This window comes from Ruditapes philippinarum, unplaced genomic scaffold (genome assembly GCF_026571515.1).
Source record: "Ruditapes philippinarum isolate M1 unplaced genomic scaffold, ASM2657151v2 ctg3597_1_1_1_1, whole genome shotgun sequence".
In the NCBI taxonomy this organism is placed as follows: domain Eukaryota; kingdom Metazoa; phylum Mollusca; class Bivalvia; order Venerida; family Veneridae; genus Ruditapes; species Ruditapes philippinarum.
Window position 1 is genome coordinate 61,514 of NW_026861271.1, and position 18,525 is coordinate 80,038.

General features: G+C 31.8%; 1 protein-coding gene across 2 annotated transcripts; it reads right to left on the reverse strand.

The window, feature by feature from the left end:
* Positions 1–957: 957 nt before the first annotated feature.
* On the reverse strand, positions 958–16,635 carry LOC132715128 (arginine/serine-rich coiled-coil protein 2-like). 2 transcript variants are annotated; one of them, XM_060698102.1, is made up of 6 exons: positions 16,427–16,635; positions 9,902–9,941; positions 9,260–9,391; positions 8,740–8,856; positions 3,159–3,290; positions 958–2,528 (listed from the first exon to the last, which is right to left on the reverse strand). In XM_060698102.1, the coding sequence occupies exons 1-6, from the start codon at positions 16,562–16,564 to the stop codon at positions 1,795–1,797; spliced, it is 1,293 nt and encodes a 430-aa protein (XP_060554085.1). In that variant the 5' UTR covers positions 16,565–16,635; the 3' UTR covers positions 958–1,794. The 2 variants fall into 2 exon arrangements, with proteins under 2 accessions (XP_060554085.1, XP_060554086.1); XM_060698103.1 differs by lacking the exon at positions 16,427–16,635 and adding an exon at positions 10,075–10,232.
* Positions 16,636–18,525: the final 1,890 nt, after the last annotated feature.

Below are 18,525 nucleotides of genomic sequence, written 5' to 3' on the forward strand. Positions count from 1 at the left end.
TACTTGCTAATGATAATTCAAAGCTTGCTCTGCTTGAACCTTCCAAAATGAAGCCAGACAAATTTAGCAGGTTAATGGTGCTTGATGCTTACACTTTGCCACCAGTACAGAGCCAAGCCAGCCAGTAATTCCATTCAGTCTGGCCAGGTCTATACTGTTGTCTGCCAAACTTCATACCTTCATTTTGATAGCCCAGAAATATATAATGCACTGTTCCAAAAATTAAAACTAGACAAGTGCATATAAAAAATTCAGCAGGTTAAACGTTGAAAAGCATTCTGTAGAGGATGGGCCAAAGGCAGTCAAACATTTTACTGACAGTCCAGTTGCAAATATATGTTATAAATACGAACGGAGTATCACTGTCCGTTCACCATTATATGAGTGCGAATCCGTTTGAGATTTTTTGATTTAGAAAATAAATGTCATGTAAGCATAAATTAGGCCGATAGTTCTTTTGTTCAGTGTTGCTGCCCGTTTGTTTATGAGGTAGTTTATTCATTCAAGAGAATGCCGTCAATTCCTTATTGGTTCGCACCAAGTTTAAAGGTCATGGCATATTTCAAGCTTTACTAGTGAAGGAAGAAGACCTCAGGTGCCCCGTCATGCATTACATCTGGTACAGACAGGTTTCTGAGTAAAACTACTGACGTTCAGTAAGCTAGCAGGATAGCTTCCTCGCATAATAGATTCAAAAGGTCTGGCGGGATTCGAACCCTCAGCGGTGAGAAGAAGTTTGAAGCCAACAACCATAACCACTTGGCCACGAACGACCACCACCATAAAGATAACTAGCGCTGAAAGGTAATAACACATGGGGCTTGAATCCTGCTGTTTTTGACGAAACCTTATATCATTTTTTTTTAATCTTTACGTTTACATTAGAGAATACAACCAAATTTCGAGATTGACAAAGGTGAATGAAAACAACTAATAATAACATGTAGAGATAATTTATATTTTTATTTAAGAAATTACTAGTCTACATAAAAGACTTAAATATAACATTTACAACAACAAAAATGTGCAAAAGAAATACACTACTAGTACTTTGAATCTAGATATATCAACATTTATTTAACATGTGTATGAAACCATCCTCAGCGTTGTGAATGTATTGTTTCTCTCATAAAGGTACTGCCTCCATTATAAGATCGTGTAAAATCGACAAATTTCGTCACTCTCCGTAAATATCAATACGTGTCTTAGGTACCAGAAACAACAAATGGTGTTGTCTTGTCAGATTGTAATGGAAACGACGGGAATTGACAAAAAAGACGAGCTTTGTCGAAATCATACAAGCTGTCCTCCTAAATGGAGTACCGTAAATCATCGTCAAGTGCAAAATTGTGATATTGCGTATTGTTGTGCTTCTTTTTCAGCATTGCAAATGAGTTAATTAAACAAAAATATGAAACCAATTTACATGTAAATAAATTGATGCAAGGAATTCCCAGCTTTCAAATCAGAATTTTTTTAAGCAATAGGTAGTTGAAATTAAAAATATAAATAACAATGAAATCTATATATAGAATCGTGTAAAAGCCCGAATCTTTTTTGACTAGGCAAAAGAGACAAATTTAAAAAAAATGACATTTCTAGAGCACGTTATTTTGTATAACACTTTTGTCCAATGAATATACAATTATTGAACCTTCAGTAGTAAATATTGTTAGGTTATGTTCGTTAACCCATTCAGACGTTTTCCTTATATTAACATACATTATAAATTTATTATAAATCGTGTGTTTCTGTAATTGTGTCATTTCCAAACCTTTATATGTGGTTCAAATTTTAACTTTCAGCCTGTTGAACTTCTTCGTTTGTTTCAGTTGGTTCGGCTTTTTGTTCATTTGTTTCAGTGACTTGAGCATCCTCTTTTTCCTTTTGCTCATTACTTTCAGATTTTTGCTCATTACTTTGCTCAATTGTTTCGTCCTTTTGCTCACTTGTTTCCTCCTTTTGCTCACTTGTTTCGTCCTTTTGCTCACTTCCATCTTGTTTTTGTTCGATAGTATCTTGTTGAGCGATATCTTGTTGAGTTTCCTGAGTACCAGATTCAGTAGCTTGTTCACTATTTTTCATATTTTGTTGTTCATGTTCTATGCCTGATTTTACTTCTTCAAAGAAATTTTGTTCATTGTGCCTTTCATTGGAGTCATGACGATCTCTAGACCGACTTCTACTTTTCCTTCTATGCCCAGACCCGCTTCTACTTCTGCTCCTTCTTCTGTGTCCAGATCCACTTCGACTTCTACTTTTTCGTCTATGTCCAGATCTACTTCGACTTCTACTTTTACTCTTTTTTCTATGTCTTGATCCGCTTCGACTGTGCTTTCTACCCCTGGAACTACTACGGCTATGCTTTCTCCCTCTCGATCCACTTCGCTTTCTTTCCTTAGATCTAGATTTACTACGTTTTCTCCCTTTTGAACGGCTTCGGGATCTGCCTTTCCGTCTCTTACCATATTGTGACACTGCTCGGCTTCTTGCGCCATCATCCATTCCGAAAAGAATTTTAACCAGCTCTTAAAAAAGATTAAACGTTCAGGTTATTACAGATAAAGGTTTTTATTGCGACAAACAGCTTTAGTAACTACACACATTTCATATTTTAAATGATGATTCTTTATAATGTACGTTTACTTATACTGATTATATAAAAATATTAGTATATGTAAACTTTGTTCAAGCTATGACATACACAATTCATAATGTCCTCAAAGTTATGTATGCATATTAAAGTACTTCGGATGTTTCTCAGCGAATCGAAATATTTCGGACCAGGTATATCGGCGAGGGAACAAGACATTTTATCCCAAGACACTACAGCGCATAAATGTTAGCTGTCTTGCCCTTCAAGACATTCAACTCCCCAAAATCTGTAATATACTTCACCTCCTAGCAGACTTTAAAAGGCCATGCTTAATCCGCCCTTTCGTTTAAATCATGCACAGTTCTCCAAAATACCACCTAATCTCTTTTTTTTTCAAAAGAGAACTTTTCCTCTTTTGATCATCGTGAACACCCTTGATCCAATATAGACTTAAAGATGTTTCAAAAGCTCTTGCAAAGCCTTTTAGCCTCAGCCTTAATCAAAACCCCATTCAAGTACAAACAGTAAAACCTTACAATTGGTGTTTCTTAACTACACTTACCGTCTTCAGTGACCTCCTTATTACCGTCCAGGTCCATTTTATTGAAGATGAAATCAATGTCCTCATCAGTTAGTGCTTCAGCATCGTCTCCTCCGCTTAATATTTGTCTTAATTCATCGCGGTCTATTGGACCTGTTATAGTATACATATATACACAGTAATTACTTTTTGCTTATGAAGCATCTTAGAAATTCGCCAATATGCATTCAAGAAAGCTTCTTTTCTTTACTAGTTCTTCCTAAATTTTTAAGCAAAAGTCTAATTTACATCTACACATTATCATTCAGACATCTTCAGAAATAACCGTATATTAATTGGGGGGTGGGGGGGACCCTCACAGCGAAATGAAAGCACAATATATTCATGCATGGAGAGGACTTTACTTAGCCTAATTCTTATTCGAGTACCTTTTATATATGTAAGCTTACAGTTATACTATTTATGGCGTTATTTCAAATCTAATTTCTTAATTCTACTGCACTGGACCACCTAGGGTTAATGAGATGAACATATGATCTTATCAGATGACCAAGCAGAACGCTAAAAGTATCCTATCAGAGTGGCCGCAGTTAATTTCTCTTAATTTATGTGTTATTACTAGAATTAAGATTTATTCAATTATTCTTGTTAAATGGATTAATACAATTACTTAATAACTTTTGTAAAATGGATTAAATACCGGATTTATTTGGTCATAATTTTATTTAAAGTGACAATATTCTGGATATAACAATTGACTTCTGTTTTTGATTTGATTATCCATTTATATTTTCCACATGGATTGCTACAAGAATGGGTAAAGTGTTCAGTTCCAGTAGGGAACTCCACTTTTCAAGAAGCCCAACAGTCGCTATATAACCAGTACAGTAGGTACTGAGGCGTACTGCGACGACCCCAGAGTTTGCGGACAGTAGGTCCAACATAACTCTGCAACAAAATTTGGAATGTCTAGAGTTTGCGGACAGTAGGTCCAATATTAACTCTGCAACAGATTAGGAAAATCTGTTTCGTCATCATGGAATGATGGACAACAGTATGAAGCCTTGGCCATCTGCAACACAGATGATTGACCTTCCAAGTTTTATGCTACAACTACTACTACAACAACAAAGACAATATTGCTTTAACTTGAAGTTATCAAGACATAAAATTAATATTATAATTAAACAATTTAATTTCTTGAGCCACGAACATACCAAAGTCATGTTTCTTAGGCCAACGAAATGCACATATCACAGCTTATAATTTATAAGACTCTTATTCTATTTGTTAAAAAGATCTGCATTATCTTACTGTTTTAAATCTTACTTGATATAAGAAAATATCAGCTCTTGCTCACAAAATATAATTCTATGTTTAGTTGGGTAACTGTATGATAAGTTTAAATAAAAATTATTTGAATTAAAGATATAATATGCTCAAATTCATTGTATTTTTAGATATTGATAATTGCTACACAGTCTCTTTTTAAATATAAAATAAACATGTTTTGACTACACACAAAGAAGATATCTTATGTCTTAAACTCTACACAATTTAGAGGCACAATAAGAATGTATAGTGTCAATAAAAAAAAAAAAAATTAAGAAAGGGTCAACTTTACTTATATGCAGCTTCCCAAACACAGTTTGTACATTCTTTTATTCAAATAAGACATATTTAGAAAGAAATACATAGATTTCAAATAATTTCTGGGATAAAAATATTTTACTCTGAGATGAGTATAGAATATCTTTAATATGCTTTGGGCGGAAAAACAGTAAATTGCATTTTACAGTATCATCCTTGAACAGACTCATTCAAACCAAGCCTGCAACATTTTCATTTTTGCTGTTTTGGGCGTATTGTAGAGATTTTATTTGCACAAAAATGGTTTTATATTAGAGGAATATTCTGGAGTAAGTTTTGCCTAGAAATGTCAAGAACTGTGTACTCCAAATTTGTTACATAAGAGGGAATATGCTGGAGTAAGTTTTGCATAGAAATGTCAAGAACTGTGTACTCCAAATTTGTTACATAAGAGGGAATATGCTGGAGTAAGTTTTGCATAGAAATGTCAAGAACTGTATACTCCAATTTGTTACATAAGAGGGAATATGCTGGAGTAAGTTTTGCATAGAAATGTCAAGAACTGTGTACTCCAAATTTGTTATATAAGATGGAATATGCTGGAGCTAGTTTTGCATAGAAATGTCAAGAACTGTGTACTCCAAATTTGTTATATAAGAGGGAATATGCTGAAGCTAGTTTTGCATAGAAATGTCAAGAACTGTGTACTCCAAATTTGTTATATAAGAGGGAATATGCTGGAGCTAGTTTTGCATAGAAATGTCAAGAACTGTGTACTCCAAATTTGTTATATAAGATGGAATATGCTGGAGCTAGTTTTGCATAGAAATGTCAAGAACTGTGTACTCCAAATTTGTTATATAAAATGGAATATGCTGGAGCTAGTTTTGCATAGAAATGTCAAGAACAGTGTACTCCAAATTTGTTATATAAGAGGGAATATGCTGAAGCTAGTTTTGCATAGAAATATCAAGAACTGTGTACTCCAAATTTGTTATATAAGATGGAATATGCTGGAGCTAGTTTTGCATAGTAATGTCAAGAACAGTGTACTCCAATATTGTTATATAAGAGGGAATATGCTGAAGCTAGTTTTGCATAGAAATGTCAAGAACTGTGTACTCCAAATTTGTTATATAAGAGGGAATATGCTGAAGCTAGTTTTGCATAAAATGACAAAACTGTGTACTACAAATTAGTTATCTATATAAAAGCGAATATGCTGGAGCTAGTTTTGCAATAAATATCCAAACCTGAGTTTCTCCAAATTTGTTATATAAGATGGAATATGTTGGAGCATGTTTTGAATAGAAATGTCAAAACCCGCGAGTACTCCAAATTTGTCATACGAGAAGGAATATGTTGAAGCAAATTTTGCATAGATTGTCAAAACCTGAATACTCCAAATTTGTTATATACGAAGATCAAATATGCTGGAGAAAGTGTTTTGCATAGAAGTGTCAAAAACTGTGAGTTCAAATTTGCTCTTGGGAAAACGCACCTCTTATGAAGGAATTGTTACTTTCCTAACGGAAAGTAAACACATATTAAATAACATTGGTTGTATATAGTGTGAGGTAAGAATCTCAGGGGCAACCATGAGTACATATACAAGAAAGAAAACAGAATGTGAGTATGCATTGTTTTTACAATACTCTAGAAACACTTCGAAATACCCTGAACATTGTAAGTTGATAACTTTCAATATTGGTACCTGCTTGAGACGGTTCAATAATGAAATTTATATTGAATAATTCTTTACCTGTATATCTCAAGTAAAGTACACTGACAATGTCGATTGTAAAGAACTTGCTTTTATTTTTAAGAAAATGACATGTCATTCGAAATGGAAGAACATGAAATAAGATATGAAAAGTTTTAGTGAAGAAAATAAACATTTAATCACTAAAATATTTTTCTATCCAGAATTTTCTTCGACTGAAAGGTGTATATAGACATAGCTAAATGCATAATTGAATACATGTTTGATATGCTTTGTATGCATTGAAATTTTTGCTCAAGCTAACTACAGTAAAACATAGAAAAGAAATAAATGAATTAATGAATATAACGAAAAAAAAAATCATTTGCATTTGCCTAGTCTTTCACTGTTGGACAAACCTATGAAACCAATGTTTTACCATTCATTACAATAATGATAGTTTATACAAAGTTGTAATGTGCAGTATTTTAGATGGTTTAGATAAGGTTGATAATTTGGGATTTATACTGTACACATGTACTACATCTTCAGATAAATCTCTCACTGGACCCTCTCAGTGAATTGTTTTTGTTAGGGTTTATCATCGGACTTATTCCTGGGAAAACAGCAGGTATTAATAGCTGTGCCTGGTTTGTAGGTCAAACATATGTCTTAATTTGATTTGTTTGTTTGCAAGGAGGGGTTGCTAATTAACCTTCACTGTGTTATGATCCATGGCACTATAAACCACTCAGGGAGGGATTTGTGTCGGACCTATCACAACAATAGGCAAACAAAATCCTGATTGTGCTACGGCTGTCAAAGTGTCATTAAAATTTTGATTTAAATAATTGAAACAACTAGTTTCAATAAAAATATTGATTATATCATGAAAACTGCAGTTTAGTCTATGAAACATTTCTACGGTTGATGAACGCATTTATATTTGTAGACTGCATGTTAATTAGTCAACTAGAAATGTTATAAAATTTGGAAAAAGAAATGGCAGATAAATTAATAATATATCATTATATGTAGATGTGGTACCTTACTCGTCATTGTCCGGGGAAAGGAAAACACTAAGCAGATTATTCTACCAAATGGCATGGTCATAGAATATAACTTGTTTGGGGTTTTGTTTTCAAACAACTGAATAAGTAAGTGGTGATAAGAGATTCAGCCATTTGTTTTGGAAGTTTTCATTATCGTTTTTGAAACAAATCAGTTGATGACTTAATTAACTAATTAATTGATTGATTGATTCCGAACAAAAATGATAATAATATTAATAATTCAGGAAAAATGAACAAATTCATTTGTATGTTTCATTATATTCTATCCTGTATCGAGTGGAATCGAAAACGTGAACCATAGAAACATGTACTGTAACTGCAATACAGAGCTGATTTTGAAAATAATATACATGTGTTTATTGAAGAAAACATGAATGTGAAAAAAAAAATAATAATAATGTAAATAATATAAACGAATAATGGCAGGTTTAGGCTTATGGCCCTTTAACCGCAGATCAGTAATTTCAAAACACTGATTTTGCAAGATATCAGAAATCGAGCCTAAAGAAATTATAATTAAAAGCATAAATGTGTTGCTTTAAAACCATAGAAAACTTCAAATATCACTACATGTGAAAGAATTTTGTGCTACACGTATATGTGTGTCAAACTTGTTTGCAATTTTCTGTTTACAATATACGATACAATGTATCAATTTTGCAATGTAACATTGCAGCAGGGGTCAAGCCTAATGACCTTTTCCGCACAGTAGAAATAGGGAATAGTATTCTTTTATAATGATTGTTACTTTTACAGCATTTTATGTATATGGCAATTGCATACTTTATTTTGTACATTACATTTTCAGTTTTGAAAAGTTAATAGTCGTAGATTGAATGCCTAATCATTGAACTTGGTTATGAAGTTTTAACGACTTATCAAAATGCGAGCATGGCCTCTAAAATCTCATTAACCCTAGGTGGTCCAGTGCAGTAGAATTAATAAATTAAACGAGACTTACCTGGAAGTTGAAGTTCAATTATTATTCTACTGCTACTGGACCACAGGGTTTAATGCCGTCCCGGTTACCCCTCCCATATGTATAAGCCATTGTTGCATTTTGCATAATTATGTATGCTCTGAAAGTCTGCTTGGTCATCTGATAAGATCATATGTTCATCTCATTAAAACCCTGTGGTCCAGTAGCAGTAGAATAATAATTGAACTTCAACTTCCAGGTAAGTCTCGTTTAATTTATTAATTTTATGCGATGCCTTTCATAAGAAATACTCCATACCCGTTTTTGTTCTGCAAGCTGCCAAACAGGTTTTGAAGGCCTCCTTTCTTTCATCCATAGGACACCATTGTTTCTCCAATAAGACCTTCACCTCTTCATATGATAATTTTTCATTTCCTGGAGAAACAACAGTACATTTATGATGAAATTAAGAAAAATATACGGAACGTCGAAGAGTTTACGATGCAATGAAAAATAGATCTTTTTGAAACAACAGAGTGTATTTTAAATGCAATTGTATATTGTTCCCTGAAACATGATACATATATACGATGCATTTTTGTATCTTTTCTTGAAACACGATACATATACGAAAACGTAGTGTATATACTTTCTTGAAACACGAATTATTGTAAAATGAATAAAGTCTTATTTCCTAGCACCCGTTCAATTAAAGTGCTTGGGTGCCCTAACGGTGAAATTAATTATAATTCTGTGAAAGAGGGGAATAGAAGAATAAACTGATTGGCATAAAAGGACTTTTAGAATTCTATTTCTTCGGAATAATTCTCGTAATTACCATCTTTATCCAGATCCTGAAACAAGCTGTTGACATACTTTGTGGTAGGAGACAGGTAGAATCTGTAACAAAAGCTTGTAAACTCGTCCATCGTGAGCCATTCATCGCCATTCGCACAATCGTCAAACACCGCTAGAGGAGAAGAAGATGTATATAGTTTCTTGTGTTCTTTGTTAGTTTTAATCATATTTCATTGCCAATATATACATGCAAATATACAGAGAGAAGGACAATGACACTTTTACATAAAATGATTCAACAACTACAAAATTCAAATTCAAGGGCAGATAAATGGAGAAACAAAATCCTTGACCGCTAGAAATGCTTCCGTTTTCATATTCTAAAACTATACACTTTTTATGATTTTTTAAGGAACTGTTTTTCACACTGCGAAAGGACTTAAAAAACTTAAATCATGGCAGTACCGTAATGAAATGCCTGTTGAGGAAGAACTGCTTATGTGTTCAAATTGAGAACATGCATTTCTTTTTTTACTTAAATTGACTTTGATCTGCCTTGTTAAACTGAAATAATCATTTTGTAAAGTATATTAATAACATTTTTAACCAAGATAATTTTTAATAAAATGAAATTCCGTTAAAATTGTTAAAAGGTGATTTTTCTATAAATGTCTAGAATTACCTCTGAGCTCCGTTTCTGTAGGAAACTCCGTTAAATCTCCCTATGAAATAAAGAAAGAAAAAACACACATCAAATTAAGTCTGTATATACATCATTTATTTCATAAAAAAAACTTTTGAAGGTGAAACATTTTCCCCTTAAAAAACTTGTTTTTAATTCAAAATAAAACTTACCATTCTATATTGTCACTTTGTCCTACACTTAAATCCTTAAAAAGTGTCGCAAATGGACACACTGTACTAAATATTAACTGAATTGTAGCCCTTAAAAACAAAACCAATCTATTAAGTTCGCCTGTAGGTAATATATAGATTTACAACTGGTTTATTATACGAAATAATATTGTTAAATCGAATTTCAGGCCTATTGAATTTTCCTCGGTTCTTCAAGAGGCGGCGTTGCGCTTCATTAGAAGTGAAAGAATCAACCGGGTCATTATCTAGAAGAAATCTTTACTATAGTTTACGCTATTGGCGATTCGATCAGTCTTTTACAAACTTAATCCTTTAATAAAGAATTAAAATCTATAACTTAACCGTTGACTAGTTAACTTATATCAAGTCGATACCATATTAATTAATATATTAAACTATTTACCACTGGTCTTTTTTTTTCTTTTTTTTTTTAAATTTATTTTATCAAATATATTGCGCATGCGTATATTGCAGTATAAAATAAAGTTAAATAAACGCAGTTAATTAAACAAATGCGTTAATGTGAACACCATTGTTTTTCTTATTTTTAATAATAATTAGATAAAAACTATTTTTTTCTGTCTTTTTTTTCAAAAGGGAAGCAGTGTTTCCGCTTTACTTTTATTTATTCATCCATGTTATCTATCTCGATTACATGATACCCTAAGTGGTATCCCTAACACTTATTACATTTAGTTAGAAATCAATTTAACTTTGTAATTCTATTCTATTTATTGTAGAGCCTATAATGTGTATTGGACTATATCTTGAACTAAAATATATTAACAATGGATATAACATTTGTAAAACATTGTACGCAAATAAAAACCAGTAAATTAATGTACTTTAAAATGTAGTAATATTCCCCTTAATTTTGAATTGACGTTATAAACGGTATTGTTAAAGGAACTCCACTAAGGTCCAAAACGCTTAAAACGGGTTGGGATTCATAAAATAGAAAGATATACAAAGATTATTAAGAAATTTACTTCAAAATAAATTGAAAATCGTATCCTCGCTTTTATAAGCCCGAATAAGTGAAAGTTTAGGTCAGTTTTCGCAGTTCTTGAAAAACGAAGTGGGTGAATGATCTGTTCAAAATTATACACGCTATTGGTCTAGAGCTACAAAAAATTAATCTCACAAAATTATTTCCAGTATTGTCATGTCATTCCTTAAGAAAATAAACATATTTCTTTCATACAGGTATTTTGCAAGTAGCATTTTTTTCCAAAATTCAAACAACAAATTTGTTAACTGCATGTGCCGGATATACATGCACATGTATAGCTTTATATACTTTAAAAATTAAAAGGAATATATAAGTATTATTAACATTAAACGTAAATCAATATCTGTTCATCGTACTATTCAAAATGTATAAATTATTTCCAACATTAAGTAATATATTCATGAGACTATTTTTTTATTCATAATTATTTTAAATGCTGGCATTTGGACCTGGGAAGAATATAAATATTTGATTTCTTTTAAAATTAATCCGAAATGTAAAGACTATTATATTTGAAGAATATACCGAAGGCTTCTATTCATAAGGAATTTATATATACATTTCTACTTCGACCCTTATAAGAACATAATCGACATAAACGTATAAACATTTTGAACAAGAAAATGGGATTTTTCTTTCCTTTTTCTTTAGTAAAAGACTAGTAAAGAAAATAAGATTGCCAAGTAAATATTGTCTCTTCGTTATGAAATAATTCTACTTATATACAGAGGTACAGGGTATATTATAGACAAGATTGCAGTTGTTAAAAACAAAAAAAAATGTTGATAAATCTATGATTGCCCTCCATTGTATACCGGACATTATACAGTATATCACGATTTATTTGATCCATACGAAGAATTTACTGGCACACTAACCTTAGAAAATTAACACATTGTTTCCACCTGAAGTGCTTAATAAGAAGAAATATGTGTTTTATAATTAAAGCATATTATATGATAAAATGAATTGTATGAATGTTCAGTATGTGTGTTAAGATATAGATTAAAACTGTGATAACTTTTACATGTTATAGTTTATTTCGATTGATATGATTTTATATAGAAGGCCGCATTGTAAATACTGTGTTACTAATCTGAATAAAGTTGAAATGAAATAAAAAAAAAATCTTGGGAAATTAAAAAGACAGTTTATTTTAGGGTTCATTGGCCTTTGGTTAAAAAGCGAAATTTTGATTTTAATTCATTTTGGTTATTCTGATTTGATTGTACGTTGCATCAACACAGTATTGGTCATACATATGCGACTTTCCAGTATTCACTGGCGGAGGAAGTCCTCTGACGCCCTCCGGTGCATTATTTCAAGCACATAATGAAAAGAACCATCTGTGTGTTAGATAAAGTAGATTCATATTAATGGACTAAGGTTGTAATTTTATCATAGATATTGCTTATTTCACAGCTTCCTTACCTTTTCTGCATGTTTGAACACTGAATAGACAGATTTGAAAAATCTAACGCCGGTAGCTCACAGGTCCTCGAAAATGTCAGTTTTGAGTTATGGTTGGGCACATAGATCTAACACATAAATTCACAATTGTAACACGTCAGCTTTTTATTACAGACTTTATCCGTAAACCTGATTTGAAATACTTCTTTAGTAAAACAGAAATGTGGGTATTTAAGTTTGCACGATTTTTGCATGGCATTTACAAGACTGATTTTAAATTCCCATTTGTTCAAAAATAGAAAGCATTGTGAAAGTTATAAAAATGTCGCTTTTTGTGATTCTAGACATTTATTGCTAAGGATTAATTCTTGAAAAAAAATCCCAGCAGAGTCTATAAACCAGACTCTACCAGCTTTATAGTACAATTTGCCATTTCAATACTGAACCTTTAACCTACAGGATTCGAATGTGATTAGCCTTTACTGGCAGCAGTAAAAAGCCTACAGATGTGAAATCTGGCATGGCTCTACACTGTTGGTAACTCAATTTTTGTACTTTTATAACGAAATCCCTTAACCACACAGAATTGACTGTGCCAAATTCAAAACTTTACATAAATTATATTACGGGATGAAATAAAAAGGCAACAGTTTAACTGTTTCTGAATGACTTAGTTTGGTTGGTCTGTACAAACATATGACTTTTTTTTGTCCAAGGGTTTTGTCATTCATTAACACTTTCAGTGAACATAGATTACTGAACACGCTTTAGGCGATGCTAGGTTGGGAGTGGGTGTGAGGGATGTTGCACATTACATTGCCCCTCGTGAACACAGAGTTTGCGATTGTAAAATACTAGTATTGCTTTATTTCCATTGCTCTTGAGTGGTCTCCTCCTTTCAAGATTTTGACTGAGTGGTAAATTATATAAAAGCAGAATGCATTTAAACATGAAATATAAAAACACAGTTACATTTATCATATTTAATGGCCATATCGTGATAATTATATGGGATGAATTTTAACAAAAATATGTTGGTCATTGCAACATGCACATAAGAGAAAAAAATCCCAAAAAATATTAAATTGCTATGTATAGAAATGTAAGCGATGATTTTACGCAGGCATCAACTGGTACTTGGGTACGATTTTCTGTAAAGAGTATGATTTTTGTCGTTGACAAACATTTAAAGATATGCCTAACAATCTACTTCTATGTACTTGATAGTATTGTAATTTGTTTCTGAAATAAATGGGAATTGATAAATATTTAGGCAAACAATGCACTCATAAAAGTACGCTTTTCTCACCCAGGGTGTAGACACTAGTAATATGAATGCTCTTTTTTAGACAATAAAGTGTAAGGCTTGATCTATGATATAAATAAGATTCATTAATTTTTCAGAACCGTGGCAATCCAGAACGTGTTTCACTTTAGTCGAGAAGAAGGTTTAAGTAAAGACTATCCTATTTAAAGATACTGTAACACAGTTTTTATGGTTTTATATCATAAATATAATGCTCAAATGAAGATTTATCAATATTGTAAGTTCTAAAAAGCATTTTTTGTAAAGATATTACCGAATTTACATTTCATGTTAATAAAGGGAGGTAATTATGAATCAATTTTCTATAAGGTCTAAGCACAGATATATATAAAATTTCACTTTTTGGTAACAACCTTAATTACAACAAACAGGATCTTTAGTATCGTCATTGCCCTTATCATTGATAACATTCTATAAGGTGTGAAGTAAACAGTTTTATCTAAACATGTCTTCATATCTTAGTTTAATAATAAAATCAAGATTTATTTCAATTCGAGAAAAAAACTTTTGGTACTATGACAGTATGATCTGCCAAGGATAGGAAAAATCGCACGCACCAAACAAACGATTTCCAGTTTATGTGCATTATGTTTTGTTGATGCGTACATGCAGCTATGCAACGAGATGAAAACCAGTAGGGTGTTCACAATAGAAAAAGGTGTTAGGGCTTTGTTTTTCTGTTTGTTTGGGGAGGTGTTGTGGTATTTTCATAAAAAGGATGATTCTAATACCAAATGAACAACACCTTTTCTAATTACATGTAGTAGTGCATGCTACTAAATGAACAATATAGAGGGTTATATAAAGTATATCCCACTGAGAAGACCCGCTATTTAATTGATTCGCTCACAAAATAAATGATTATATATTCACACAGTCACAGTTGCCCGGCAATTACTCTGTCGTACCTTTTTGCTTCGCTATTATTATCTATAAAACGCAAAGGCGCGCGAAAAGTCATTAAAGTGCGAAAAGTCATTAACGTGGCACAGTCTATGCTGAATCTGTATAAGTTCTAGATTATTAAATGTTTGCTATTGTGTTTCCTAATAATATTCGTAAATATTTAAATTTCAATTATATAACTATTGATAATTTTCTTTGAAAAGGCTTTCCCCCACACAAAACAATCTTTTGTTAATTGATATGAACACGTGCTGTCCATAACCATGTACATGTATATTCAATGTATAGATCCGTAATCATTGATCTAATATATAGATAATGCAAGATCCTTTAGTTAGAAAAGATCTATACATACGGGTATGATATATAGATCCATAACCAAATGTGAAATTGATATATTTTTAACCATACTGTAGTTAGTGTATCTGTCCATATCCAACTTATGTATAGACCCATGATCATATATTGAATGTATAGATCCATGACCATGTCTAATGTATCCATAACCAGAGACCTATACAGTGTATAAATCCGCATCCATAGATCAGATACAGTGTATAAATCCTTATCTATATAGATCTATAAAGTGTATAAATTCTTAATCATAGATCTATACACAGTGTATAAATCATTATCCATAGATCTATACAGTGTATAAATCCGTATTCATACAGTGTATAAATCTTTATCCATAGATCTATATATATATACAGTGCATAAATCCTTATCTATAGACTTATACGATGCATGTATTCATAATATGAAAAACTTTATAATCAAAATATATGATCACCGCTGGTTCGGATAAAGAACTTGAAAGTTTATAAATTTTGACTTATACGTTAAGGTGGGTTCAGGAATCAGGCATGCGTTGAACTATGCTATTGACTTAGTCTGAATGTCAGCTTCCTCACTGGCGTCAAAAGATTGTATTCTTTCTCGACTGTATAATATTAAGCAAGTTATTTTTACATCGCGAAGTTCCGGTTACTCTTAACAGTTTCGTGGTGATTGAGTATCACTGGCGACAAGAACATCATAAAATCGAGCCTTATGAGCACATTATATTATAAAAATAGAACAGTTTATTTTTCAAGGTTTTATTAAATTATTACTTATTTCCCAGGTCTTTCTTAGTAATCTATAGAGATATCCTAGATTTCGGGTGATAACAAATATTGTATTTGTCAACATAAACGTAACATAAATAAATACATCTGCCTATCATAATTTATATCTTTCACGCTCGTTTATTTTTTTATCTATAAGAAAACAAATGTTTCGAGAACAGTACGGAATCGATTTAAAAGGTAGGAAATATATAATTACATTTGTAGATTTATTTATCATGCTGAAATTTTATGTTTCAAATATGTAAAGAAAAGTTAATAAAATTGTTTATTTTTTAACATTTATCAAAAACAAAATTCAATTTCTAAAAGTTAAATGACAATTATTTAACTAATGTACATTTAATATAACACCCATTTTAAAGTACACTTTATTTTAGCCTAAAATACTACGCTTTTTTAAGTTAAATAAACTGTCATCAATAGTTTAAACATTGATCAGTTATGACACAATAGATATATTTATAAGCGTCCATTGTGATTGTTTGAAAGAGAAACTACTACGAAAGAATTCTTATTCATTACAAGAAAACTTTAAAAACTTACCATGTTTAAGTTATTTAACCTAGCCTGTTTTGGAAGATTGATAAGTTTGTCACAATTTATGATCTGAAAATTCTTAAATGAACAACACAATTGAACTTTTAAAGCAAGCTTCCAAATGCTACTTTTTGATTGGTACATGTGACCTCACGTGCCACCATGACAACAACAGTCTGTTTATGTGTCGTCTGCTGTCGCTAATACATACAGAAGATGTTATTTCACTACCCACCCGGTGATTTAATTTCAACGCTAGGAAAATACTTTCATTTAAACTTCCACTTACTATTCGAGTGGGTAAAATGTCTAAATTTTTACGATTTACAAATAAAGGAGAGATCGATATCTATAAAGAAAGACCTAAATCGTATATAAAATGAGACTTATGAGAAGAAAATAATTACGTCATATCTGCCGAAAAATGATTGAAATTACATTGGGCCAGTTTTTACAACACTTGAATGGCATGGTTGCTTCAATTAGCTAATATGTAGCTTGGTAAATTTATTGTGTCAAGAATCACTTTTTATACTTTATTACACCTTATATTAATTTAAGAGCTTTTAAAACGCCCTTAGAGATGCCAGGCGTTTTCGATGATTTTATTTATTGGACATCCTATTGAATTAAAGTTTGAATCAATTGCATGTAATTTCTTTACTTTTTTGTCCGATATAGACAGGAAAACATTCGTTATACAGCCCGTTATTCTACTCGCTCAGACAGACGGACAGACGATCAGACAATGTTAGGAGTGTGCTACATTCTTGTATAATTGGAAAAATTATGAATTCCTGCTTGAATCGAATCGGACCAATTCTTTGTAACGATCAATTATCTTTTTTTCAGGGATGTGATAGTTGTAAATTTGAAATTTCTTGTTAATGTATTTAATGCAATTGAGGATGAACCTTTTGAACATGCCATGTACTTAAACAAATACAAGTTTATTCGTTCATTTAAATTCACCTCTAACCTAACCGAACATCTTTGCCTAAGTACATATATAAACATCAATACTCAATAGTTTATTCAAAAGAACCCTTGAGATCATTATTGATTAAGTATTTTCATCACTGATATTCATTCATTAAGTATTTTGAAAAAAGAAATCTATATTGTAGGTAAAATGAATACATATATACAAAATTCTTTAACTTTCTTCAATTTAGATCTTAATTTATTATACATTTGTATTTACGTTTTTAATAATGGTAGCAATGATTCACACATGTTTTTGTATTATATACAGGACGGAAATTCAATGAGACGACCCCCTACATTGAATCTAAATACCGATCATTGATTTCCCTACGTTCATATTAAGTCCACCCCAACTATCGTACATATAGATTTAAACTTAATAAGTTGTTTATTTTCACACTGAACACTGGGACTTGTGTACTCAGTTGCAAAAGAAAGTGTGCACTTAATTACTTGGAAATTCTGTACACATACTTGAGCAAAAGAGTGACAAATATCGAAATTTGGTTTCAAAATTTGCAGAAATGTATGAATTAAAAATACAATGGTTTCATTCGTATTGAAATTTGATAATTATCAGAAGTTTTATTTCATGTAACGGCGAAAGGGTGAAAAATAAAAGTTGCAAAATTAGTATGTGGTACGTTCATGAATCTCAAATATGGATCAACGCGTGTTCGAGAGTGCATAGACGTGACGTAACGCCATATGGACTTGGGTTTCATTTGGCTATAGGTCACCTTTTGGTTGACGGGCTAGAATGGTTACATGTCCGGGGTCCGTACTCTCAGTGCTTGAAAGGGCGGATGGACCCTGATTAAGCCTAGAATACATACATTCAGGTGGCTTTAATTATCAACGTATCTGCTACTCAACACAGAGGTCGTAGGTTCGAGCCCGGCCTGGGTTACGACCGTGTTTCCTCATACGAGGAACCGAGAAGAGGACTCAAGAAGGTTCAAATAAGCTTTAAGTTTTCATCACAGTCTTCCTGATATCAAAGACACTTATTACAATAGCGCCATTTTTACATAGGCAAAGAAGAAAAATTCAAAACTTGTGCGAATAATTTTCTTAAACTTTGTATGATAAGAAAACCTTGTTCTGAAACAAATACA

Excerpts from the sequence above, each read along its gene's own strand:
- LOC132715128 (XM_060698102.1), bottom strand. The coding sequence starts at position 16,564 with ATGTACCAATCAAAAAGTAGCATTTGGAAGCTTGCTTTAAAAGTTCAA. Across the intron at positions 9,392-9,901 it reads TACAGAAACGGAGCTCAGAG|CGGTGTTTGACGATTGTGCG; the intron begins GTAATTCTAGAC and ends CTTCTCCTCTAG. Across the intron at positions 2,529-3,158 it reads TAAGGAGGTCACTGAAGACG|AGCTGGTTAAAATTCTTTTC; the intron begins GTAAGTGTAGTT and ends ATCTTTTTTAAG.